The sequence below is a fragment of the Cavia porcellus genome, unplaced genomic scaffold (assembly GCF_034190915.1).
Source record: "Cavia porcellus strain 051 isolate PalLab524CR breed Dunkin Hartley unplaced genomic scaffold, mCavPor4.1 scaffold_1, whole genome shotgun sequence".
NCBI lineage: Eukaryota > Metazoa > Chordata > Mammalia > Rodentia > Caviidae > Cavia > Cavia porcellus.
Window position 1 is genome coordinate 219,645,088 of NW_026947484.1, and position 25,740 is coordinate 219,670,827.

Below are 25,740 nucleotides of genomic sequence, written 5' to 3' on the forward strand. Positions count from 1 at the left end.
CGCGCCGCTTCTCGTTTGTTTCCGCCCAGCTCCTTTGTGCCGCGCAAAAGCGTTGAGATGACGCATGCGCACAGATGCACGCGCGCATATATAAGGACGGACCCGGGCTCTTCCTCGTAGTGCCGCTGGGACCGTTGGCGGGGAAGGGTGGGCGGTAACTTGCAGGCTACTCGCGACCTGGGCCCTGAAGGCTGCACAGCAGAGCGCACGACTCGGTCAACATGTCGCGTTACGGGCGGTACGGAGGAGGTGAGTGTCTAGGGCCCAGGGAGGGAAGGTGCTGCGCGGGTGGTGATTACTGTGAGGCCGAAAGGCTGGCGCGGCAGTTGGGAGACGATTATTCCGCGTGCGTAATGGCGGCTTCGGCGCACGCCTGACAAACTGGGGCAGCGGGGGCGGGGTGTGGGAGGCCGACTGGGGATGGCGGGCTGTGTCTGTGCGGGACTCCGTGTCCTTGGGCATTTTCGTGGCTCATTCGGGCCCGAAACTAGGTCTGGGACCAGGGTTTTCCCGTTGGCCTCCTCGGCTCTGCCCGCCTGCCCCATCCCCCTCCGCCCGGCGGCGGCTGCCATTTTGCGCGCATTGGCGAGCGTGGTGGCGCATTTCCTCAGCGCTTTCCCGCCACTGGAGCGGACACATCTGGTTGCAGAGATAAAACCAGGGTTGGATTTGAGACGGAACGAAACTGGCAGCTGCGAGCCGAGCGTTCTCAGTAAACAGTTGGTCTAAATTGCAGAACGAGAATCGGGACTGGGCTGCTGGCTTCCCTCTTTCGCTCTTTCGAACGCGTTGTGCGCCCTGGGGCGGGAGCTGGCGCCTGGGGCGTTCGCCGCGGAGGACGGGAACCGGCGCAGCCCAGCTTTCAGACTCGGCCCGCGGCGGGCCCGCGCGATCTCGCCCCGGGGCCGCCGGGATTCGGGGGCGGGACCGAGCGGGGGTCCGCCCAGCGCCCGGGAGCGTAGCGTTACCGTGTGCTTTTACTGTTACTACGGGGCGGAGAACTCGAGAAGCTAGACTTAGAGAAGTCTAGCTTTGCAGGCTTAGCTGTAGGTAGCGTTTAATATGGTGGCACGTGCCAGTAGTCCCAGCTACGTACGAAGCTAGAGCTCAAGAGTTCAAGATCAGCTTGGACAACATTGCCAGACCCTGTCTCAAGGAGAACAACTGCATCGTCTTATTTTTGGTGTTCTTTAAAATTTTTAAAATTTTTCTCGGTACTAAAAACTGAACGTAGGAACTCACACACTGCTAGACAAACGCGCTGCCACTTTAACTGTCCCCAGTGGAAGGACTGCCTGCTTCAAGGAAGGGTTCATTAAAACTTTTTCTTTGGTATCGGGGATCAGACTCAGGATCTCACGCTTGCCAGGCAGGGGCTTATGCCACTGAGCTAAATCCCTGGCGGGTATATTAAAATTTAAGTCAAACTATACTTAACTTTTTATTCTTATTTGCGTTAACAGAAACGAAGGTGTATGTTGGTAACCTGGGAACTGGTGCTGGCAAAGGAGAGTTAGAAAGGGCTTTTAGTTACTATGGCCCCTTGAGAACTGTATGGATTGCAAGAAATCCCCCAGGATTTGCCTTTGTGGAATTTGAAGATCCTAGAGATGCTGAAGATGCAGTACGAGGACTGGATGGAAAGTAAGTGAGATAAAATAGTCCTATAGGGTAACGAGTGCTCTGGGTTCTAAGCTTGGGCTGTACAGTCTGGCAACAGTAAATAAGTAATAACTGTGGGAGTAATAAAACCCAAATTGTGTAATTGTCATTGTACAAAAGAAAGGAAAAGTGCTCTAAAGGATATAACTGCATATATATTTAAGTGTATAAGATAGATAACCATATTACTGAGTTTTGTTGGATCATTGAACAAAACTGTTTGCAGTCTCACTGTTTGAAAGTCCACTTTATATGCTTTAATTTTGTAACTTGAACAACTATTTCTAAGATAACAATATGTAATCTTATTAACTAGTGATTTCCTACTGTTCTTTCTGAAATTCTGTATAACTTGTACCCTTTTCTGTTTTGTTTTTTTTTCTTTTTCTCCTTAAATAAAATAAAAAAACAGTAAAAACATTAACACAATATTTCTTAAAGACCCAAAGGTTAAAGGGAATTGGAAGAAAGTGAATTGGAAGGGCAGGGGCTGGGGATTTAGCTCAGTGGCATAAGCACCTGCCTTGCAAGCAGGCAGTCATGAGTTAGATTCCCGGTACCAATTTAAAAAAAAAAAAAATTGGAAGGGCTGAGTAGAACCAAAGCTACTGAGCGAAAAAAGTAATTGTAAAGAGTTCTTTTGAATGTATAAGTCACATAATTGTAACTCCATAATTGTTATTTTTATAGGGTGATTTGTGGTTCCCGAGTGAGGGTTGAATTATCGACTGGCATGCCTCGGAGATCTCGCTTTGATAGGCCACCTGCCCGACGTCCCTTTGATCCCAATGATAGATGTTACGAGTGTGGCGAAAAAGGACATTATGCTTATGATTGTCATCGCTATAGCAGGAGAAGAAGAAGCAGGTATTTAGTTAATAAAGGAATGGTTGGTATTCTAGTTAATCAGAGTAATTCTTTTATTAGCAAGGCAGAAACTAGTGTTTTTCTAAATACTTGAATGTTAATTGTACAGGTGTATTTTACAATTTTTTGTTTAATTAAAAAATGTTAATATATTAATAATCAACCTGGTCAAAACCTTACAGGTTTCTTCGTTTGAGTCAGTCGCCTTGATTCAGAATGTCACGAGCCTTATGATATCATGCTGAGGCGCCTTGCAAATCCGACAATTAAGATCCTCCTAGACCTTGAGGTGATCAGCATAAGAGGCCAGATCCCCTCGAGTCATCTACACCTAGCTTCACCTTATTCTTTAAAGGGCAGAAAATTTGAGACGGTGATCGCCGTAACAGTAAAATTGGCTTACAATTGGGGCCCCCTCCGCTTTAGAAAGAGGAACACCAGATTGACCACATTCCCAACTAGAAAAATCTTCTTGCGTCAATCAAGCCTCACCTGGCTCTTTTGGCTGTCAGTTTGATCGTCGTTAGATTGAAGAAAACATCTAGATGCAGCGATCGGCTATAGATACTTCTAGATCGTCTAGATCTACTAGACCTACTAGACCATGGGCCAAAGAGGGTCGACTGCAAACTTGCAAGGTTTATTTTAAATACACATTACAAGTGTTTTATATTATGTAATTCTAAGTTGTAATTCAGCTTTTAACAAATCTTTTTTTAGGTAGTAAAAAAAAAAAAAAAAACTAATAGGCCCAGAATTTATTTCCAAATGAGACACTAAATTTAAATAGTTCTGAGATTTGATTTCAGCAGAGGCACATAAACTTTTCAAATGAGCTGTAGTCTAATATTTTGTACTTTTCTAACTTGAAAAATAGGTCACGGTCTAGATCACATTCTCGATCCAGGGGAAGACGATACTCTCGCTCACGCAGCAGGAGCAGAGGACGGAGGTGAGACATGTTAATTATTACTGTAAAATTTTTAACAAGTGAAAATGAACTTTGGAGATAAACTTAACTTAATTTTTAGGTCAAGATCAGCATCTCCTCGAAGGTCAAGGTCTGTGTCTCTTCGTAGATCAAGATCAGCTTCACTGAGAAGATCTAGGTCTGGTTCTATAAAAGGATCGAGGTATTTCCAGTATGTAACACTCTCTTCCTCATTTTGAGTTAGATTGTCACTTCTTGACAGCACTATGGAATGCCTCAGGACATGATTCACAGGAATTGCTTCAGAGAGTATTTGAAAAGATTGACTTTTACATATGATTTGTAGTAATGGGCATTAATTTGATCTTACTGTTACAGATGAGCACAACTAAGGATTTAAGGCTCTTTTTTTGTGTGTCTTTTCCTTTTTATCGGTACCGGGAATTGAACACACGACTGCCTGCTTGCAAGGCAGGCGCTTATGCTGCTGAGCTAAATCCCCAGCCCCGAAGGCTCTTCTCAAGAGATCATGATGCTGGGCATGTTGGTTGCATGCCTATAATCCCAGCACACTAGATGCTGAGCCAGGATCTCACTGTAGTGTCCAACCTGGACTACAGTGAGATCATAGCTCAGGAAAAAAGACTGTGGTGATAGAGACAGATTAAAGGCAACAACTTATTTTAGAGAATACTGGGTATTTAGCATGTTGCTTTGTAAGCCTCTGTCACATAGTTCAGTGATTGTTAGATACCTTTGATAGTTGATTGCTGACAAGGCCCACTAGCACCAAGAAGAGACTTAGAATATTATTGCAAGACCCTGACTTGAAAAAAGAAATCAGACTCCCAAAAAACACATACATGTATTTGTTGTCCTCAGAGTTCAATGTAGGTCCTGGTGTGTGTCAGACAAATGCTGCCCCACTGAGCTACATCCTGAGGCTTTTACATACTTGGTTTCAACACAAACTTAAGGGGAACTCTGCTTTATTTCCTTTGTGAGGCCCTTAAGAAGGTAGGATGGGTACAACTCTACAAAATAAAAATTAGTCCTTGGCACCAAAAAAAAAAATACAATGAAACAGGTACAGAATGACACTGGTAATTATTAGCACAGAGCCTTAAAATGAAGGTACTGTATTGTGAATCCTGTCTTCTATTTGAAGAAGCATGGGCAAATCTCTAGATCAGTGTCTTATGTGTTTAATCTACAATCTAAGTGTCAACTCAATTTGGATTGTCTTTAATAAATTACCTTGAATTATCACAACTTGCTTATGATTGAAGAGTTAAATTCTTAAGGGTTTGTGGTATCAAGGATAATTTGATAGCCACTCCACCCCCACCTCTCACCACATGTGTGCACACACACACACCCCACCTTCCTTCACACTGAGCCAATTCCTTGCCCTATTTTTTTTAAAAGACCATCTTGCTTAAATAGCCCAGGCTGAGTATCTTCCTGCCTCAGCCTCCAAGAGAGCTGGGATTATAGAGTTGTACCATTGATTCCTTTAAAATGAAATGCCCTAGTCTTCTCAAATGAAAACCAAGTGTTACTACTTTTTTTTAAAGTGTTACTACTCTTAATGTTAGTGTTTTGAGCATATTCTGAGTACAAGAACTACGACCATTGAGTTTGAGAGAAGTTGTTGAATGTAGATTCCTTACATTCGAATTTTGGGCTTGTTTGAAAGTCATAATTTTTTTGCCTTAGGGTATAAATCAAGAATCTGTATCTTTCTTAGTTTAGCTTCTCTTTTCCTAACCTGTCTTATATAAGATGGTCAGTATTAAAAGATGTGAGCTAATTAGTAAAATTTTACTTTTGCTTTTCCTTTTATTAAGATCCCGGTCCAGGTCAAGATCAAGATCTAGGTCTCTTTCACGACCAAGAAGCAGGTAGGATAAAAATTTGGTTAGATGTTCTGAACAGTTATATGGCACCAATATCCAAAGAGTTCAAAGTATTTTGAATCATTGAAACATTAAGTGGAAATACAGTACCTTGTTAGGCCAAACAAGAACTTAATTTCTACATGGCTTGTTGCTTGCTTCCTGGAGGAGGGAATGTAAAATGTGGTAGGGTTTTGGAGGCTAAGAGGCCCTTGTTAGTTGATTGGTTCATGGATAAGGATCCCAAGGCAGATGTGCTTAAAACAGAATAAAAGATGAATTATGGTGGTATAGCAGGTGTATTGTTTTATCGGAAAAGTTTTGGAAGATTGGCTTTTTACAGTGATAACTATGGTAACCTACATAAACTACAATCTGACATTGTAAGCTTAGAACGATTAGGTATTTGTTTCATAGTGTTACAGCTTTAAGGAAAGCTATTTGGATAGTATTTTTTTCTTACTAGAATTTTTCATGTTTTGACAGCCGATCAAAGTCCAGATCTCCATCTCCAAAAAGAAGGTAAGCTAAATGTTTTGTTGACAAATCTTAACCTGCCGAGTGTGGCCTCTGTAGAATGCTTGCTTACTCTTTGTTGTCTTTGAGCTCTTTGGAGAATTGGTGCTATATAGATCTTAAGTATTGTTTCTGAAATGGTTGCTTTTTCTTCTTAAAAACCAGTTTATGCTTTTGTTTGAAATATTTTATCAAAGTGTTAAAGAGTCTTGTGTTAGGTTGTATTGAGTCAGGTGTCCACATGGAGAAAAATCTTAAATGGTTATAGTTTTGCACCTGAGTTTTTTCTTCCTAGCACACTTTGACCAAAAAAATGTAATAACTTAAATTGTGCAATTTTTCTTGGAATTTTGTCAGCTAATAAGTGTAATATTGAGGGACAAGTGAATATATAAATCTCACGTAATTTTTAGGCCCTAGCTGAGGAACTTCAGTGGCTTAGTTTCCCTGACATCATGTACTTGAGAAGAGTAAGTTTTGGTAGACACACTAACTGGCTCCAAACCTAATGTTTTTCTTTTTAGTCGTTCCCCATCAGGAAGTCCACGCAGAAGTGCAAGTCCTGAAAGAATGGACTGAAGTTCTCAAGTTCATCCTTTAGGGAAGTTATTTTGTTTACATTATTATAAGGGATTTGTGGCATCTGTAAAGTGTAATTTAGAAAGGATATTTCAACCATTAATCAAAATGGATCTGGATTATTCGTAAATTCATGGCAGTAAAATAATATAAATTTTTGTTGAATGTATTAACATGGTCTGAAAATCTGGGGTTTTGTTTGGCACATTTAAATAAAATGTTTCTAATAGACTTTTGATTTGTGTTCAATATTAACACTTGAATTGTTAAACATCCAGTCAGATTTAATTGTTACTAGGCACATTCATACAGAGACCTACATTGAGTTTAATGATGTTGGTTAAATGTTGAACATCGTCAGCTGTTCTATACATAACACTTGGCTGGGATCTTTAGGGACTTTGAAAGTTACATTTTACCCTTGTATTGGATAAGGTGATATCAAGTCCCTTATAATAGCATGGCTATGACAAATCCCTAAATTTATTTAAAGTTGGTGTCATTGGATACTGTCAAACTAATGTTAATCTTTCAATCTAGAGGGACCACTGATTTGCCTATAAATAAGCATGACAAGAACAAAGCAAAGTTTATTAAATGTGATAGATAAAGTGAGAAATTGATTTTTGGAGGCTTTAGTAGCTAATTGTTTTCAGGCTTTTGGGTGGGATGATTTCTACTCAGTGTTCTTTTGTTTCTTTGTTTTCAAACAATCTTTTAATACCAAAACAAAATGCATGTGTGAGGAATTATCTGAATTTGGAACAAAATATTGTAAACCAGCTTTGCAAAATTTTCTAGCCCAGATACTCTCAATCCCTTAAAAAGGATTGCCTTACTCTGTTGAAAGATGTATTCTATCCAGGCAAAGATTTTTTTGAGGTAGAGACCCTGTTTATATGTTTGAGGCTGGCCTTGAAGTCAATATGTAGCCTAGTGCACATCTTGAATTCTCAGGCAGTCCTGCCTCAGCTCCCTGAGGGGGATTATAGGTGTGTACCACCACACCCAGCTCCAAACTGTTATAGTTCCCAACAATCATTGTTCTGTTTTGCCAAGCTGGTACATAAAAAGTAATTAAAGATGTTAACCAGAATTGTTAATGAGACTTAGAGCAGTTTTGTAAATCTCACCTATTTAGCAATACTTCATGTAGCTAATTTTTTTGTTAGTGTCTCTTAGACCTTATAATGTTAAAGCCAGTAGGTTCTTACTCAGAATTTAAATATTAAGTATAGTAGGCAGTGAAACAGTTGAGGGTTTCTGGAAATGCTTTCACCAGTATTACTCAGCTCAGTTTAAAAAAAAAATGTTGGTAGCACAAGAATCTGCCCTTGTGTATTTTGTAGGCTTTTCAACAGTCATTGGATGGTGTTGGAATTTGGGAATAATGGTCTGCCTCATTATATTTGGTGGTCTAAGTGACCACTAGTGTGTTGAAAATTACTTGGATTCTTTGACTTTGGAATTTTTACAACTGGTTAAATTAACATGGTATAAAGCTATGTGTGATTGGCAGGCTTGTCTGTTGCACTTGGTTAGCTTTGTTATGTATTCTATAAAGTTAAGTTTACTGAACAATAAATCTGCAGAGATTGAACAAATAATCCTGACACTCAGTTTTTGGAAGTGTGAGCTGTAAGCCAAAAATAGGAGTTCCTTAATCCTGAAGCTTTTTAGGATGGGTAGCTAGTGACATATTAGAAAGTAGTATAGCCGGGTGTGGTGGCTCATGCCTGTAATCCCAGCACTCGGAGGCTGAGGCGGGAGGATTGTTGTCAGTTTGAGACCAGCCTGGACTACAAAGTGAGCTCAAGGCCTGCGTGAACTGCATAGCGAGACCCCATCTCAAAAAAGACCAAAAAAGTAGTATAAAAGGGAATGGCTATGAAGGGGTGTGGTAGGGTCACAGGTGAAAAGCTTTAATAGGAAAAGGCAATACTGGCAGTTTAGACAGCTTTTGTGCTTTCTAATAGTACACATGTCAGAACTGATGCAGTTCAATGCTGTGCACCATTTTTGCTGCATTTAACATAACTAGCTGATATATTTATGACTAAGTGCCAGCCATATACTTTCTGAATCTTGGGCCTAGCAATTTTTTTTTTTTGTATTTACTTGGTATAGAGTAGTAAGTATACATTTTTTTTTGTTTTTGTTTTAGTGCCAGGGATCAAACTCAGGACTGTGTGCTGCAGGTACTTATACTGCTGAGCTAAATCTCCAGCCCTTAGACATATTTTTTATTTCACAGTAGTTCTATATTGGGTTTTAAACCTGCTGTGTCAAGAAATTAAATATTGTCTTCCTTTTTTTTTTTTTTTTTTGTCTTTTTCATTTTTATTGGTACCAGGGACCAAACTCACAACTGCCTGCTTGCAAGGCAGGTGCTTATGCCGCTGAGCTAAATCCCCAGCCCCAAATATTGTCTTCCTGAGGACAGAATACTAAAGAGGTTTTGAAATTCACCAGTTTGAATTTTGGTTCTCGTGTTTATGTGTACCCTATTTTAGAGTGCAAAAATAAGACAGACCAAGATGTAGGCAGCTGAGAATTGGAAGGTATGAAACTGGTTAAGCAAAAAGCTGTCATAACAAAGGGAAGTGGCACAGTTAACAGCTAAAGTTTGGTAGTGCAGGCCTGTAACCCCAGCAATGGGGAGGCTGAGGTAGGATTGCTGAAAATTTGAGGTTAGCCAAGACTACATAGTGAGACCTGTCCCAAAAAACAAAGTTCTTGGCACATGTAATGCAACAGCTTGGTAAATGTCAAACCTTCAGAGCCAGTTCTCAAAACTTTGGTTTTTCCACATGCTCATGATCCAGCCTATTCACCTGGCTTTATTTTTGACATAAGGTATATATGAAAGTTTGGTTGCTGACTCAGCTGTCACGTTCCCTCCATAGCAGCAACTGCTGTCAGCAGTGGGTAATGTGTAGTACATCATTGTACAAATGAACAAGTGTATGTAAGATAATCCCTAGAAATTGCATTGCTGGGTCTACGGATTTGTACAGTTATGTTTTGGGTATTAGTTTGCCCTGGTAGCAATGTTAGCAGGTTTTGGGTGCTGGAGTCTTTCTAGAGGTTTCTAGGTTCTTTGTGCCCAGAACAAAGATTTGGTGAAGATAAGTGCAAACAGTAGCAAGCTTTTATGTTTACTAAAGTTATAGACAGGAACAACATGCTTTCCTGCAGACAGGCCAGCTAAAGGTAAGTATACAAACTAGGCATGGTAGCACACCTGTAAATGCAGCACTCGGGAAGATGAGGTGAGAAAATAGCTGTGAGTTCAAGGTCAGGCCCATGAGACCATTTTCAAAAACACCCTGCAAAACAACACTGTAGACCAACAGGTAGGAAGAGTTAACTGGTGTCTGGCCTGATGGCTATCTTTTGTAACTTCGATTCTTTAGGATGATGTAAGGTCTAGACTGCCCTATCAAAAGTGTGCGTGAGTTCTTGGAACAGAGTGATGCGCTGATTGGTTCCAGAGGCACTGTTCTGTGTGTGAGTTCTGGAATTCTGATGGATAAGTCATGGCTTCTTTCCCAGCCAGTTTCCCACATCTGAATCCACCTCAGCAAGGTGTATGTAGGGAACGTCTTTCCCTGTGGTGGTCTATCCTGATGTTTATGGATCTCCTGTTAAAATGTCTCACCTGGACATGTGCCACATACCTGCCCTTGGGAGCAGAAGCTAGAGGATGGCTTTGAATTTCAGGCCAGACTGGGGCTTCGTAGTGAGTTTAAGGCCAGCCTAGGATATATAGTGAGACAAAAAAATAATCTCAGCATTTTTTTCTCTTGTGTGTATTTTTTGTTTTTAGTTGTAAAGTACATGTTTTCCCCTTCAAGAGAATTCTCATGTACTAGAGTCTTGTTTCTTGCTTTCAGCATACGTGAAGTTTTACAGTGGGACTTTATATCTTGATTGCCTGTTTACTTCCGTGCTTATATACTAGGAAGCTGGTATTTCTTCAGTGTAACAAATATTTGATGAGTGAAAAACATTAATGTTAATGCATTTCTTATTTTTTATGGTACTGGGGATTGAACACAAGGGTACCTCTTATCCCTGAGCTACACCCCCGGCCCTTTATTTTTATTCTGAAGCAGTCTAGGCTGGCTTCATACTTTCTGTCCTCATGCTTCCAGCTAGGTGGGATTACAGATGTGTACCTCACGTTCCCTTGAGTGAACTCCAATCTACTAAACCACCCATACAAAAACAAACTTCTTTTGAGGCCTTTTAATCACCATTTCAAATAAAGCCCACATTTTCTTTTAGGTGCCTGTGGGCCGACTGCTGTCTTAAGTCTGCCTACAGAGGATTTAGACCCTGAAGGCTGTGTGCCCTGTCAGGCTTCACTTAACACAAACATTTTCTCTCCTTATCTGGGTTGACTCTTTGATTTCTACTACTTTTGAGAGATCTGCTGGGGAAAGGTGTGGCAGAGTGTGCTCTCAGAGCACAGGCTAACCTATCACCAAGAGCTGGTGGGTCCAGGTGAGTCCCCCTGGCCTAAGGTGAAGGTGTAGGATCGTTGGCTTCCATTGCATGACTCGGCTGCCTCAGGCTCTGCCTTTCCCGCCTGAAGATTTTCTTGGGTATGTTGCTACTGGGTATGCATGGATGTTTGCATGCTTGTGTTTATGTGACAGACACAGAGACAAAGTCCAGTTTTGCAATTTTGTAACAGGCTGACCTGGAACTTGGTATGTAGCCTTAAATTTGGGATCCTCTTGCTTCAGCCTCAGTGGTGTTATACACGTGACCACAATGCCCCCACCCCTTTTGAGGCAGTGTCTTGCTGTGTGAACTAAGGCTAGCTATGTAGACTGGCCTTGACCTCTTGATGATCCTCCTGTCTTAGCCACCACACCCAGCTGGGTTGTGCTGCTTAATGACTAAGGAGGTAGCTGGATAGAATACATAAAGACCAGTCTTAGTTTTTATTTAGAGTTGTATCTGAAAACAAATTCTAGAAAGTGATAATAGTTGGGGCTGGGGTTTAGCTCAGTGGCATAAGTGCCTGCCTTGCAAGCAGGCAGTCATGAGTTTGATCCCCAGTACCAATAAAAAGGAAAAAGACAAAAATTTAAAAAAAGTGATAATAGTTTATCTAGAAAGAAAATGTGCACAGTAAATATAGTTGAATATGGTAGTGTATGCCTGTAGGGATGGGGTCTGTAGGCAGGAAAAGAATACAATGAGGGCCCTATTATTAGCCATTATTGTTTTGTGCTTGGGATCGAACCCAAGGTCTTATGCATACTCTTATCACTGAACTACCTTCCCAGCCCAGTTGAGGCATAAAGAAATTATTAGAAAATTTTACTCAAAGCAGCTTTTTTGCCTCTGCAGTTAGATTGCAGCTGACTAAAAAAACAAAGGGAAAGAAACCAGACCTAGAAAAGCACCAGTTAAGTGCAGGTAACAAAATTCACCAGAGGAAGAGCTGATAAAGCATAGAGGAAGTCATAAGCATGAAAAATCAGAAACCAGAAACATAACTGCACCTCTTCCCCTGCCTACAGTAAAATGCAAAAGGAGGGGCGGTCACCACTGGAAAAATACATCTCTGAGTTTATAAACATCGATGTATTTCTCACTGGGGTCACTATTACTACAGTACATACACACCCCTTAATCATCACTAACTTAACTGCCTTTCTGGGAGATGTTTTGAGATGGGGGTGAGGGGTGGGGGATATCTTGCCATGTAGCCCAGGTTGGCCTCCTACTTGGAGCAGTCCTGCCTCAGACTACCCAGTGAGGGCAGGGATCACAGATGGCTGAACACCACACCTGGCTGAACTGCCGTTCTCTACCTACCCCCCAATTTATGCATCACAAAAGGGCAGGAGAAAATTAAAACCCACTAGAAGGAATCTTCGTGGAGGTCCAGGTTAGGGCCAAGAAGCAGGGGTAAGTACCCATCTTTGCATAGTCCCCACCTAGTCTTTGGGACAGCTTACTGTCTTGTTTTTTCCTTACAAATAAGTTGTCTTTGCTTCATTTTTGCTGCTGAGTGTTTGATCCTAGCTGACTGCTCTGGTTGCGACATGCCTGTACTCAGCTCTTTGGGAAGCTGAGCCAAGCCCCGCCTGAACGACTTAGATCTTGTCTCAAAAAAAGGATGGTGGGAGGGGCTGTGTGGCTCAGTGGTAGAGCACATGCTTTGCATGTATGAGGCACCACGTCCGATCCCTGGCATCTTAACTTGCTTGTTGGGTGTGGTGGCACAGGTCTGCAGTTCTAGCACTCAGAGGCTGGGGTAGAAGGATCACTGTGAGTTTGAAGGCCAGCCTGAATTTCACAGGGGGACCCTGTCTCCAACAAAAAAAATCACCTCAGGCTGTCATAAGGGCCATCACCAGAGTTCCTTGGCACCTGTATCAAGAATACACTGCTGCTGTTGCCTAATACGATGCATATGCTAAACTTTATAATGTTATTTAATTTATTTGGGGCTGGGGATTTAGCTCAGTGGCATAAGCACCTGCCTTGCAAGCTGGTAGTCTTGAGTTTGATCTCCGGTACTGATAAAAAATAAAAATAATAATTATTTATCTGATACAGGGGCTTGCTATGTAGTTCAGACTGGCCTTGAACTCACTAGCCCTGGCTGGCCTCAAACGCATGGTAATCTTCTGCCTCAGCCTTCCAAGTGCTAGGATTGCAGGTGTTCACCACCATGCCTAATATTAACATTGCTTTTGTATTTAGTCCAGTGTGGTTATTATAAGATAACATTTAGTTTTCCACTTTCTGACAAAAAATTCTTACAAACCCTCAGAATTTACAGGGTGATGGGTGGGAGTTTTTGCATGCTAGTAAGATGACTGGTGTCTGGGAATGCCTACATAGCTGGAAAGACCAAGGCACTATTAGAAGCTTGGGACTTTCAACCCCATCATCCAGCCTCTGGACGTGGGCAGGTTACTACTATTGATCACCAGTGGCCAGTGACTTCATTATGTCTATACCATGAAACCTCCATAAAAACCCAAGTGGACAGGATCACAGAGCTGTGACTGGCCGAGTAGCTGGACAGTGGTGAGCCTAGGGACAGCATGGAAGCTCTGTATGCCTTCCCTGTGTTTTTTTTTTTTTTTTTTTGATACTAGGAATCGAATTCATGATTTTGTGCTTGCTAGGCAGGCGCTGTGCCACTGAGCTCTACCCCTGGCCCTTTTCCCTCATGTCTTGTCCAGTGTAGTTAGCTGTTCATTCTCCTCTTCTCTGCTTCCCCCATCTTCATCTGTCTGTCTGTCTCTCTCTCTCTTTTTTTTTTTTTTTTTTTTTTTTTGGTACCGAGAATCAAGCTCAGGACCTCGTACTTGCCAGGCAGGTACTGTGTCACTGAGCTGTATCCCTGCCCTTTCTGTCTCTGTCTCTCTGTCTCTGTCTGTCTGTCTCTCTCCTTCTCCTTTACAGTACTGGAGATTTAACCCAGGTCCTTTGTACTGAACTATATCTCTGGCCATGTTTAAAATTTTATTATTTTGAGACAGGCTCTTGCTAAGTCCTGAATTGCTCAGATTGGGCTCAAATTTGAGACTCTTTTTGGCCTCCCACAGTGCTAGAATCTGGCATATCTTTTATAATAAATCGGTAATGTAAAATGAGTTTTGTGAGCTATTCCAGCAAATTGAACCTGAGAAGGAGATCCTGGAAACCCTAATTCATAGCCAGTTGGAAATACAGGAGACAACAGGCTTTTTTTTTTTTTTTTGTAAAACAGGCTATTTTTGATGGGGTAGGAGGGGTCTTGTAGGATTGAGCTCTCTGCAGTCTCAGGTAGTGTCAGAGTGAACTAAATAGGAAGGCAGTGGGTGTCTGCTGCTGAATTGCCTTAGCTGGTGTGTGGGGAAATACATTTGATATTAGAAGTGTTGAATAAGAGAAAAAAAAAGCTGGTATGTTTTTCCCCTTAAAACTAAGAATAAGGGGGCTGGGGATTTAGCTCAGCTTGCATAAACGCCTGCCTTGCAAGCAGGCAGTCGTGAGTTCGATCCCTGGTACCAATAAAAAGGAAAAAAGACAAAAAAAAAAAAAAACTAAGAATAAGCACATTATGGCCTACATGTCAAGTTTGGCCTGTTGCTGTTTTCTTATGGCCACTATGCTAAGGTGGGTTTTACATTTTCACATGGTTAAAAATTAGAATATTTCATGACATGAGCCTTATGTGACATTCTGCTCGTAGAATCCTAAAAGTTTTTTGGAGCATAGCCATTGGCATTTGTTTACCTATTGTCCATGACTTTTTATGCTACAGTGGCAGTATCAGTAATTGTGGCAGACTCAAGTCCTACGAAGCCTAAAATATTTACTGTCATTTTCACTGCATAGAAAATATTTGCAAACCCTTGGTTTAGACACCTGACACTTTCCTTCAACTATGAGGCGAGTCTTGCTAAGTCATTAAATTTCCCAGGCTAGATTTGAACTTGTGGTCTTTGCAGAATGCTGGAATTACAAGCATGCGTCTTTCAACTTTAAAATCTTTAGAATAGGGCTGACCACGGCAGGAGGGTCACCATGAATTCAAGGCCAGCCTGGACTACATAGGGAGACTCTGTCTCAAAACAACAAAAAACCTCAGAATAATTACCTCTCATCTTGGATGCCGAGGTTATTGATAGTGTTGCCAGGCCCCGCCAAGACATTCTTCTGGTTTGGTAAGACTTTTTCTCCATGACTCATTCCTTGACAGAGTGCTTTGTGAATTAGGAAACAAATTTTGGCTAAACTCATTAATTTCTTACCGTAATATTGGTGAGTGCGATGAGGCAAGAGAAGCTTTTACTGTATGGCAGTGGTTCTCATCCCTACTTTTTTTGTGCTAGGATCAGCCAGGGGCCTTAAAAAAATTCTAACAAGGGCCAGGGATTTAGCTCAGCGGTATAAGCACCTGCCTGGCAAACATAAGGTCATGAATTCAATCCCTGGTACCAAAAAAAAAAAAAAAAAAAAATCGACATGCAAATCACCAAGGGTGAAACCAGGGCATTAACAAGTGTAATAACCTCCCCTGGTACTATACAATCAGGGCTGAAAGCCACCACGCTCAGCTCCCAGTTCACTATTTGGGAACCATCTGCTGCTGTGTAGATTAGCCTGATTTATTACTGTTGTAATAAGAAAGTTAGCAAGGCTCACGTGGGATTCAAAGGAGAATTCTGTGTGTCCTTACCAAGGTTTCTGTGATCCTCTAACCAAACAGCCCTGTGTTGGATGAACCTTTCATGAGACAGACCGGAACTGCACTTTATGTGATTTTTTTTTTTTGGTACCGTGATTAAACTCACGACCTCATGCTTGCCAGGCAGATGCTTATGCCACTGAGCTAAATCCCTGGCCTAGAAACTGCATTTTAATCTATACTAGTACCAATAGAGGTCACTGTGCTGAAAGAAATGCTAATCTAAAAAAATTAAATTCTAGTATTCAAAAAATTTGAAGCTATATTTAACAGCATTAAGTTATACCCAACACCAAAGAAACTCCAGGGATGGCCTCTGGCCATAACTAATGCTTCAGAGCCTTTGAGACTCTTATGCAGTATATACGTAAGTTTGTAGTTGCATATTTGGCTGATCAGTCAGTCAAAGCATGTGTCTAGTGATATTAAAGCTTATTTTATTTGGTATTTATTTATTTATGTGGGTACTGGGGATTGAACTCACAGCCTCACGCTTGCCAGATAGGCGCTTAAGCTGCTGAGCTAAATTCCCGGCCCACTATTTGGTATTTAGATAGCTACTGTAGCTCTCTTCTGATAACTGTTGATGTGGCTGTGTTTTTCCAGCCATTTGCTTTCAGTTTATTCATGTCTTGGGGTCTAAGGTCAGTGTCTGACTCTTGTTCCAAGTGAAAAGTCAGCTGTCAGTTACACTGGTTACAGTTACTATGGTAACAAGTCTTATTTCTCTTGCTGTTTTCAATTTTTCTCTTTGCCTTTGGCATCAAGCAGTTGAAATATGTATTTAGGTAGGGATCTCTTCATCTTTCTTGAATTTTGTTGGGTGTCTTGGCTGTTTAGATTTTTTAAAAATCTCTTCCAAATTTACTTTCTTCTGCCATCTCTGATCTACATCTGAGCCTCTGTAGATAGCTTTTCATGTATTACTGTATTTTTTTCAACATCAGACTTTTTGCTTTCTTTTTTTAATAATCTATATTCAGTTTAAAACTTTTTTTTCAGTGCTGGGGATTGAACCCCAGGGCCTTTTCACTGACCTACGTCCCCAGCCCTTTTTAATTTTTGAAACAAGGTTTGGACTGCAATTTGTAATTCTCCTACCTCAGCCTCCCAAGTGCTGGGATTACAGGAATGTGTTCATTTTGTGTTTATCTTTAGAGTCTACTTTAGGCTGCCCTGTGTCTGAGGAGAATAGTGGTCCTCCAATAACTGCAAAGAGGTTGTGCTCAAATACCCTCAAGCAGTCTAATTTCTGCCCTCTGTTGATGGGTCTGTGTCCAGGTGAGTGATGTCATGTTCTAAGCCAATTTACTCTTTGCTGAACACCCCAGCCCCACCCCCTGGGTTTTTTTGTTGTTGGTGGTGGTGGTGCTGGGCATTGAACCCAGGTCTTGCACGTTATGCAAGTTCTCTACACGAGCCACACACCCAGCCTTGCGGAACCTTACCTACCTCATCGCTTCTGCCATTGGCTAGGAGTAGTAGCTCGGACTTTTCTGATTGGTGGTGTCCATGTGCGCGGGCTCTGTGTGGTTGGCTGACTGTGACCTGCAGTTACTAGAGCCATAAGCCCACCCTGCTCACACAGCGCCAAGGTCATTACTTCAGCTTACCACACTGTTGGGCACAGCCATCACTGAGAACTCTAGGTGGAGCGGGCCTCTCTCTTAACCACAGAAGCCTGCTCAGCCTCATCTTCGTTTCTGTCCCAGCAGAACCTCAGCAATGCTAGGCAGGAGGAATGAGAAGGGGAACAAGACCAGGCAGGAACACTATGGATGCCCACTGTCCCACCAAAGTTCAAGAGTTTTTCAAATGTAAGCACATCTCAGACTGGAATGTTGTCTTTGGTCAGGTTCTAGAGGCTCAAAATTTTTTGTTTTGTTTTGGTTTTTGTGAGACTAGCTGGCCTTGAACTCACTATGTAACCCAGACTGGCCTGGAACCTGTGGGAATCCTGCCTCAGCCTCCTGAGGGCTGGGCTTATAGGCATGTATCATCACACCGTCTGGAGTATCAAAAGTGTTGTCAGTATTCTGTAGCATTATAATGGGCTGTTTCAGTGGAGAATTTGCTTGCTGACCTCCTTAATTGATTGTAGTTGGAGTGGACTATAGTTGTCCAAAGCATCTGTGACTAATGCTCTAGGTAACTGAAAAGGAGACATCAGAACTGTAGAAGAAAAATGCCTCAAATGAAAAAGAACTGCATACCTGTCCAAACTGTCCTGATAACTCCTTGCAAACTAGTGATCTGTGTGTGGTTGTTATGACAGTGGGAGGTCTAGGGCTCAGGACAGATACCTTCCTCTTCCACCCTCCTGGGAATCATGTCATGGTATTTTTTTATTTTCTTTTTTCTCTTTCTCTTTTCTTTTCTTTTCTTTTTTTTTTTTTTTTCTTCTTAACTGCTAGAAGAGTTTACCATCGCCGAGGATTTAGCTCAGCAGCGTAAGTGCCTGCCTGGAAAGCATGAGGTCATGAGTTTGATCCTTGGTACCAAAAAAAAAAAAAAAAAAAAAAGAAGAGTTTACCATGCAATTGTATATGGCTTGATTTTTGCATTGTAATAGAATAGGCCCTTTGGAAAGAGGACAGGGATGGATCTGCAATCGGCCATCATTTACCTTTATTCCAAGGCTTCTAACATGGCACAGTTTCCTCTTATTACCCCTATTGCAGAACTGTTCTTTTACCCCTTGATGCCATCTCTACATATTAATCTGTCACAAGATTCATCAAATGATCAAGTCCATGCAAATTTCCTTGGACATGTCTACCACTGTTCAATTTCAATACCCTCTTTGACTATAAAATGTTCAGCTCTCTCCAGGTACGGCGATGCACTCCTGTAATCTCAGCACTTGGGAGGCGGAGGCAGACAGGAGGATTGCCTCAAAAAACCAAAACCAGAAGCAAAACATTGTCAGCTCTGGAGGGAGAGCCTTGTATATTCTGTGGGCCCAAAAGAACTTTGAAACAGAAAAGTCTGGTTTTTCATGTCTTATTTTTTATTTTTTGGAACCAGGAACCAAACTCAGGACCTCGTGCTTGGCAGGCAGGTGCCGTGCCTCTGAGCTAGATCCCTGGCCCCCATCATGTCCTACTTATGCATTTGGAACATGCTATTGAGTGCTCCAACAGCACACCACACACACACACCTTTTGCCTTGTTTGCCAGTATTTATTGACATTGAGCCTCAATTAGTCTTTGAGGACTGAGCTGTTGTTGGTCACCTAATGGCCACAGTAGTTTAGCCTGTGTGGAGGGCATCTTAGTTTTTACAGCAGTATTTGTGCCTATTTTATTTCTTGCTGAAGGCTTGAGCTGATCATAAAGAAAAAGTATGATCACACTCACATGCCATCATTCTACATGTGTCAACCATGTCCTTTTTTTTTTTTTTTTTTTTTTGTCTTTTTCCTTTTTATCGGTACCGGGAATCGAACTCACGACTACCTGCTTGCAAGGCAGGCACTTATGCTGCTAAACTAAATCCCTAGCCCTTCTTTTTTTCTTCTTTTAGAAGGTCTTTTCTCAGAGTTTGTGTTTCACAAAAAAAGACAGACTTGCTGCTTCCACACATGCAAAAAAATTCTCTAAATTTTTGCCTTCATCAGATTTATGGTTTAACAACTGAACCTTTTTACTTTCTTCCATAAACAATAAATTGAAATACTAGTAACTCCTTTCCATGCCCTGCTGGTGAATATACTTATTTGGAGTACTGAGGCCTGGTCTGGTATAAAAAAATTCCTTTTGAGGACAGAGAGAAAAAAAGTATTTTGGCTCATAAATATGTGCTCAATGTTAGAGGCCTTTAAATTAACAACTAATTTATAGTTGTTAGGTTTTCTTATAAGAAAATATTTTTTATCTGTTTCATAAATGATTATGGTTCTTAACATATTATAACCCTACACTGAAAAATTAATTTGATGAAGCCAGTACATGGATTATAGTCAGCTTAATAGTTTAGCCCTGTTAAGGTTTGTGTCTAGATGTCCCTCCAAAGCCTGATGCTGTCATGCTTTTTCAGAGGTGGCTGGGTGTAGAGTGTGTGCCACTGGAGGTGGTTCATGGTGCAATGTTTGCCTAAAGGGCACTGGGACTAGAATGTGAGTGCTGCCTGCCCTCAGTAGCCTGGGTAAGATATACGGGATAGAAAGAGCTGTGGTCATCTTGTTACTTTGCTACCTTCTGCCGGCCACGAACTGTTTCTCCTCTGCACGCCATCCTGCCCTGGAGCCAGCCGATTATGGACTGAAACATCTGCACACTGTGAGCTAAATAAATCTTTCCTCCTTAACTCGGGGTGTTGGGTATTTGGTCTCAGTAATGAGAAAAATAACAAAGACAACTCTTGAGATCTCTTGGCTAATGCACACTGGGGTGCATCTAGAGTGGAGGGCACTGCAGATAGCAGCTTACTGAAGAGAGTGACCCTCCCTGGTGAGAAGACAGCTGAACGTGTGCACCCCCCGGCGGTGGGGGGGTGGCTGCAGTGTGCAGAGCATTCCATGGTGCTCCCAATGGATGCGTGTGAGGTGAACCATGAAAACGACTCCCCTCCATCCCTTTTAGTGATTCACATTTTTTCAAATTGCAACAGGAAGATGTTTGATAATTCACATTGCACCAATAAAGTGAAATGTGAAAGTCCTCCCTTCCTCTCCAACTTCTACTTCCCAGAGGTCGCTTGTTAATAGTGTGCTATGTATAAGTTTTTGTTTTGTTTTACAAAAGCAGGATGGGCCTGGTGTGGTGGCACATGCCTGTAACCCCAGCACTTGGGAGGCTGACACAGGAGGATCACCATGAGTTTGAGGCTGGTCTTGATTGCATAGTGAAGGCAAGGCCAGACCGAAGTACGTATGGCAAGACTATGTTTAAAAAAAAATCTTCATCAAAAGCAGGATAGTGTATATATTAGTTGACACTCCCAGTGCTAGGTATTGAACTCAGGGCCTCAGCACTGAGCTACATCTCCAGTCCTCTTTATTTTATTTTGGTCTTTTTCCTTTTTATCGGTACTAGGGATCGAACTCATGACTGCCTGCTTCCAAGGCAGGCGCTTATGCTGCTGAGCTAAATCCCCAGCTTCGAGTCCTCTTTATTTTGAGCTGAGGTCTTACCATGCTGTCCAGGACTGACGTGAACTTTCTTTCAATCCTGCTGTCGTGCCTCCTAGAATGCTAGGATTAGATGCATGCCCCACTTTGCCTCATCCTTTTTAGATTATGATGCATCCATTTCTGTCATCATGGCATTAGGTGTTAAAAGGTTTTTCGTCATTAGTTAGGTTTCAGTGAACTCATTTATCTGAATGTTTGCCTTTATACATTTTTGCTAGTATTCCTACAAATCTAGATGTGGAATTATTAGATCCTGGGTTTTGCAAGCTTGGCGTATTTATATTCTGCCTAATTTCCCTTCAGAAAAGTTTTGCCAGTGGTGACAGAGTAGAAATTCTTCATTTATCAACACTCCCTATGTTATGAATCTTATTCCTTATTACTATTGTGCCAAGAGGACAAACACGGCTTCTTATCAAAGGGTGAAGACATACACTCTAGATCTGCCTCTTCTAGCAGTGTGACTTTCTCCAGCCTGTGACCTCCTCTTCACAAGGACTTCACCACCTGTAGTAAGTTGCACAGATCAGATGATGCAACCCATTCCGATCCTCACAATTACTACAACGAAGTGCGAAGGAACAGTTTGCCTAATGGAGGAGACGGTAACAGTAAGAATTTAATTGTCCAAGAGGCTCCTAGAAGAGAGTGATGGAAATACAAATTGTTGGAAACTCTGAACAGTGATCTGGTTGGGCCTGCAGGACCTCTCACGCCCAGTAAGGAAGAGAAGCAGGGCTGCGGCTCCAGGCTTGCTGCTTTCATGGCTGAACACTCTCGCCGGCTTGAATGTCTGTCTTCATCCTTTCATGGGCTCCAGGAAAAAGAACTCAGACCTAGCTTTGGTCCTGCCCTGCAGGTGTATATTCATGTAGGGAGCCTCGCGACAGCCCTATTGCTGCCTCCCTGCCTCTCTCCTCTCTCTCTCTCTCGACTTGCTTCTGTCTCTTTTTGTCTCCCCTATGTCTTTATTTAATCCTCGTTCCCCCTCCAGGTACCCCCCACGGATTGATCTGCAGGCCGGATCATATTCGTTTCAGTAACTACAGTTCCCTTCATCACAAGTGAGAAAACAAGCCAAGTGAACCCTACAGAACCACAGCTAGTGTCAGGGCTGCCAGTTGTGAATCTAACAGTTACACATTTATTAGTCTCATCTTCCCCAGGTGGTCAGTGGTAGTCCGAGGAGGACATAATACCTACTGTATTACATTGTGAGGCCCTTGAAAGGCCCCGTGGAGGACCAAGTGGTGTACGAATGGAAAATCCATGCTGAAATGAATTTAAAAAGTATCTTTGGTTTATTGCTGGTTGTGAGAAAGAAGAGGCATGGACAGCCCAATGGGTTGCCAGTTAGTGGCCTTCCTCTAGGCAAACCTTGGGGCTTCTGCTGGAGAACACCGAATCCAGAACACCATATACTTGATCCACTTTGCAAAATCCGGGCCAACGCTTAATGACAGAACGGGAGTCTTCTGAAGAGGTAGGGTTTTGGTTTTATTGCAACTGATTTTAGTAGATTAATAATATAAAATACATTTCTTTAAAAACCACAGCCTTCAAACCCATCATTGTTGATTTGTTTGTCTAGAAGAAAGGGAGCCTCCAGCCTCCTCTACCTAACTCAATCCTGTTCCCCGAATACTCGGCTCCAGTGCCTTCATGCCTTGACTGGCCTGGACTTTCTCAGTCAACATCAAAGGTAAGGACGCCACATGACAGACTGCTAAGGGACACTTGGTCCTAATGCTGATTATGAAAGTGGACGTGAGCGGATCAGCTGGCTGTAAACACAGCACAGGGGCCAGATCCCTTCATGCCCTTCCGTGACCCCGGGAATGCTCCCGCCGTTGAAGGCAGAGGCAAAGAGGAGGACTTGAATTTGTGTGGCCTGAGCTGAAGTCCTGGCTAAGACTTTCATTAGCTGGTTGTGAGTCATTCAACCTCTTGAGTCTCGCCTCTTACCGGTCAGCCGCCTGCTGCTTCACAGAGGCACAATCTTTCTCTGTGGACATGCTGAGCAAGGTAAGAAGACCTCAGAGGCCTGGAGAGCTACAGGAGAGGAGACCAAAAGCACTGAGAAAGTCGTGTCAAAGAAAGGAAGGAGAGAAAGAAAAAATGAGGCAGTGCAGAGAGATGGTCCTACAGTGGCATGAGAGCCCTAAGGAACCACTTCTGGGCTGGGGCTGGGTTGTGGGCTGTGACACTGGTGGCCGAGTTCACTGGCCCTTTGAGCTACACAGATAATAGAGCTTGTCGCTGGACGTGGCCTACTGCTAGTCACTCGAAAAAGAAATCAACATTCAGACTATTATCAGGACAGCTACCATCTGTACAATTTCGGACACAGAATCACTTTTCACGCTGCTAAGTCTTCACTCTTCCTCTTCACACTTCCTTAAGCCACAGAAAACTTGAACCAGGTGGTGTGGTCGTACTCCTCGCCAGGCCGCAGCAGCACAGGAGGGAAGTGGGGCTGCGGAGGGGAAAGCGCCATGGTTACACCTTGCCAGCTGCTCAGGCGTGCTTCCCGACTGGCCTGCAGGGGGCACTGCTGTACAGTTTGCAATGGGAGGAAGACCTTGGGCTAGAATGAAAACTCTATCCCCCGCTGGGTGCGGTGGCTCACGCCTGTAATCCCAACACTGGGGAGGCTGAGGTGGGAGGATTGTTGTGAGTTCGAGCCCAGCCTGGGCTACAAAGTGAGCTCAAGGCCAGCCTGAACTGCATGGCGAGACCTCGTCCTAAAAAAGACCAAAAAAAAAAAGTCTATCCCCAAGCACACTTTGACAAAGTAAGACTTCCTTTCTTTCTTTTTTTAGCAAGAGTTTCTTGCTGAGGAAGTGATGTTCTGATGTATGTTCTAGAGCAAGGCACAAGCTTCTGTGGGCTGGCACTTTGAGGGGCACTGCTATAAGTGATATCTAAAAAAAGTTATGAGGGAGCAAACTGAAGAGATATAACAGGGTCCACTTAAAAGTGCGGTTGCAGAAAATGGTGGATATTGACAAGGAAAACATTACACTGAATAAAGGTTTTGAAGGTACAACGTTTGAGTTTTCTAAGGACATGGAAATGCCGTGTCAGTAACTTGGCAATGGGCCGTGTGTGTTTTGTGTGACTGGAAGAGAACAAACATGGACTTTAGAACCTCGAAGCTCACTTGGGTGTTGCAGCCTCCTGTGTCGGTGTGACCGTGGGCTGTGACAAGCCAGCCTGCAGCTTACCTGGTTGACTGCGTCGGGCCAGTTCTGGGTCTCGAGGCAGAAACCAGAGTGCTTGGGATAGACCGCTCCGCCTTTGCCCTTCAGGGTACCATCCAGGAAGTTGCCCGTGTAAAACTGGACGCCTGGCTGGGTGGTGTACACTTCCAGAACCCGCCCGCTGCCACCATGGTACACCCTGGGGAAAAAGACAAGGCAACATTATGGGTTCAGGCAGAAAGCAGACAGCCAGGGGTCTCAAAATGTAGCTCAGGTTGGCCTTGAACTCCTGGTAATCCTGCTTCAGCCTCCCAAGTTCTTGGATTACATGCCTGCACCTTCATGCCTGGTTGCTTTTTCTTTTTTTTGGTACCAGGAATTGAGCTCAGGATCTTGCACCTGCCAGGCAGGTGCTGTGCCACTGAGCTAAATCCCTAGCCCTTTTCTTTTTTTAAAATAAACTAGACCTTTACAGAAGTGAGCTCCTACATAGATCTGTACAAAACCAGCCAGAGACGGGGGTGTGTGCCTGTTCTCCCAGTTACTCCAGAGGCTGAGATGGGAGGATGGCAAATTCAAGGCCAGCCCGGGAAACATATTGAGATTCTGTCTCGCATTTTAAAAAGCGCTGAAGATGTAGCTCAGTGCAAGGCCTTGTTCATTCCCCGTAACACACGTATGTGTACACACACACAGAGTGGGGGTGGGTTGGGGGTGGGGATAGGGTCTTACATTGTCTCCAAGAGCCAAAATACACACATGCAGAAGGTAAATATCACCACAATATGCTGTCAGCAAAGTGGCTCAGCAAGTGCAAGACCAGGATTTCAATCAGCGAAGCAGGAGGCGCTTCTCCACTGGCAACAGTGAGGAGGAAGAGGAGCACGGGAGGGAGAAGCCAGGGCAGGGAGGACACTTGGAGCCTGGATGCTGGGCCTCTGGAGAGGAGAATACTTGTGAGGTCCCCTCTGTCTCCAGTACAGTTCGAATTCCTTTTTCAGCTTTCATTAACATCTTCTGATTCTTTAAACACAGACTGATGACCTGCTGTCCCAGCATGGTCTGAAGTAGAGGTGGACATTCCCAAAGATGAAGCAGCCGAGGGAGGAATTGGGAATGCAGCAGAAGGAGATGGGGTGCACACACACGTGGATCACACTGGACCCGGGGTGGGGAATTTCAGCCTCCAGCCTTGCCAGGAGTGGGCAGGCCTGAGTCCTGACCTAGGAAAGGCAAAGGTTCTGGGAGCTCAGTGCAGGCAGAGGGGGCTCCAGTCAGGGAGAAGGGGGGGTGCTGAGGCAGTGGGCTGGAGAGGAGAGGCAGGGGACGGTGCTAGGTGCAGGGATGAGGCGGGTGGGGAAGGACAGTGTCCACAGAGTCCACCTGTGCCGTGAGCGCTCTGTGGAGACCGAGGCTGTAGTATTTTGGTTCCTGGTCGCACAGCAAATGCTACCAATATGGCCAGGAGAAAAACCTCAGATCCAAGTTCATGTCCCCTTCCCCCACAGTGGCAGCAAGTGGAAAGTACCCTACCGTGCACAAAAATGCTTTTCTTTAGACCTCTTCAGGCAGAAATTGTGGTCGAAACCATCAATGTGAAAGTCCTGTAGATGTGTGCCCAGCACCACCGGCTTTCGAAGGTCAAATGCAGTACCTTGCACTGGAGCGATGTCACCTGGGGGGTGGGGGGGGACGTGCAGGAAAAGAAGCCCTCAACACCCACACCAAAGCTTTA

The 25,740-nt window shown here is 43.2% G+C and overlaps 2 protein-coding genes across 5 annotated transcripts in view; one reads left to right on the forward strand and one right to left on the reverse strand.

The window, feature by feature from the left end:
* Positions 1–77: 77 nt before the first annotated feature.
* Positions 78–8,060, forward strand: Srsf7 (serine and arginine rich splicing factor 7). Of its 4 annotated transcripts, none has more exons than XM_005005054.4 (8): positions 78–249; positions 1,464–1,644; positions 2,353–2,529; positions 3,407–3,481; positions 3,561–3,671; positions 5,311–5,364; positions 5,845–5,880; positions 6,399–8,060. In XM_005005054.4, exons 1-8 carry the CDS (start codon positions 222–224, stop codon positions 6,451–6,453), a joined length of 717 nt encoding a protein of 238 aa, XP_005005111.1. In that variant the 5' UTR covers positions 78–221; the 3' UTR covers positions 6,454–8,060. The 4 variants fall into 4 exon arrangements, with proteins under 4 accessions (XP_005005111.1, XP_003473084.1, XP_023422127.1 ...); XM_003473036.5 differs by having other exon boundaries at positions 3,561–3,662; XM_023566359.2 differs by lacking the exon at positions 5,845–5,880.
* Positions 8,061–22,275: 14,215 nt separating this feature from the next.
* Positions 22,276–25,740, reverse strand: part of Galm (galactose mutarotase) — a 60,548-nt gene continuing 57,083 nt past the window's right edge. The window contains exons 5-7 of the mRNA XM_003473035.5: positions 25,539–25,680; positions 24,030–24,204; positions 22,276–23,278 (exon numbers count right to left, since the gene is read on the reverse strand). Coding sequence (XP_003473083.1) covers positions 23,201–23,278; positions 24,030–24,204; positions 25,539–25,680 — 395 coding nt within the window. The 3' untranslated portion in view covers positions 22,276–23,200. The remainder of the gene's footprint in view (positions 23,279–24,029; positions 24,205–25,538; positions 25,681–25,740) is intronic.

Coding starts and splice junctions, on each gene's coding strand:
- Srsf7 (XM_005005054.4), top strand. CDS start 222: ATGTCGCGTTACGGGCGGTACGGAGGAG. Junction 250..1,463: donor TTACGGGCGGTACGGAGGAG/GTGAGTGTCTAG, acceptor TTGCGTTAACAG/AAACGAAGGTGTATGTTGGT. Junction 2,530..3,406: donor AGCAGGAGAAGAAGAAGCAG/GTATTTAGTTAA, acceptor CTTGAAAAATAG/GTCACGGTCTAGATCACATT.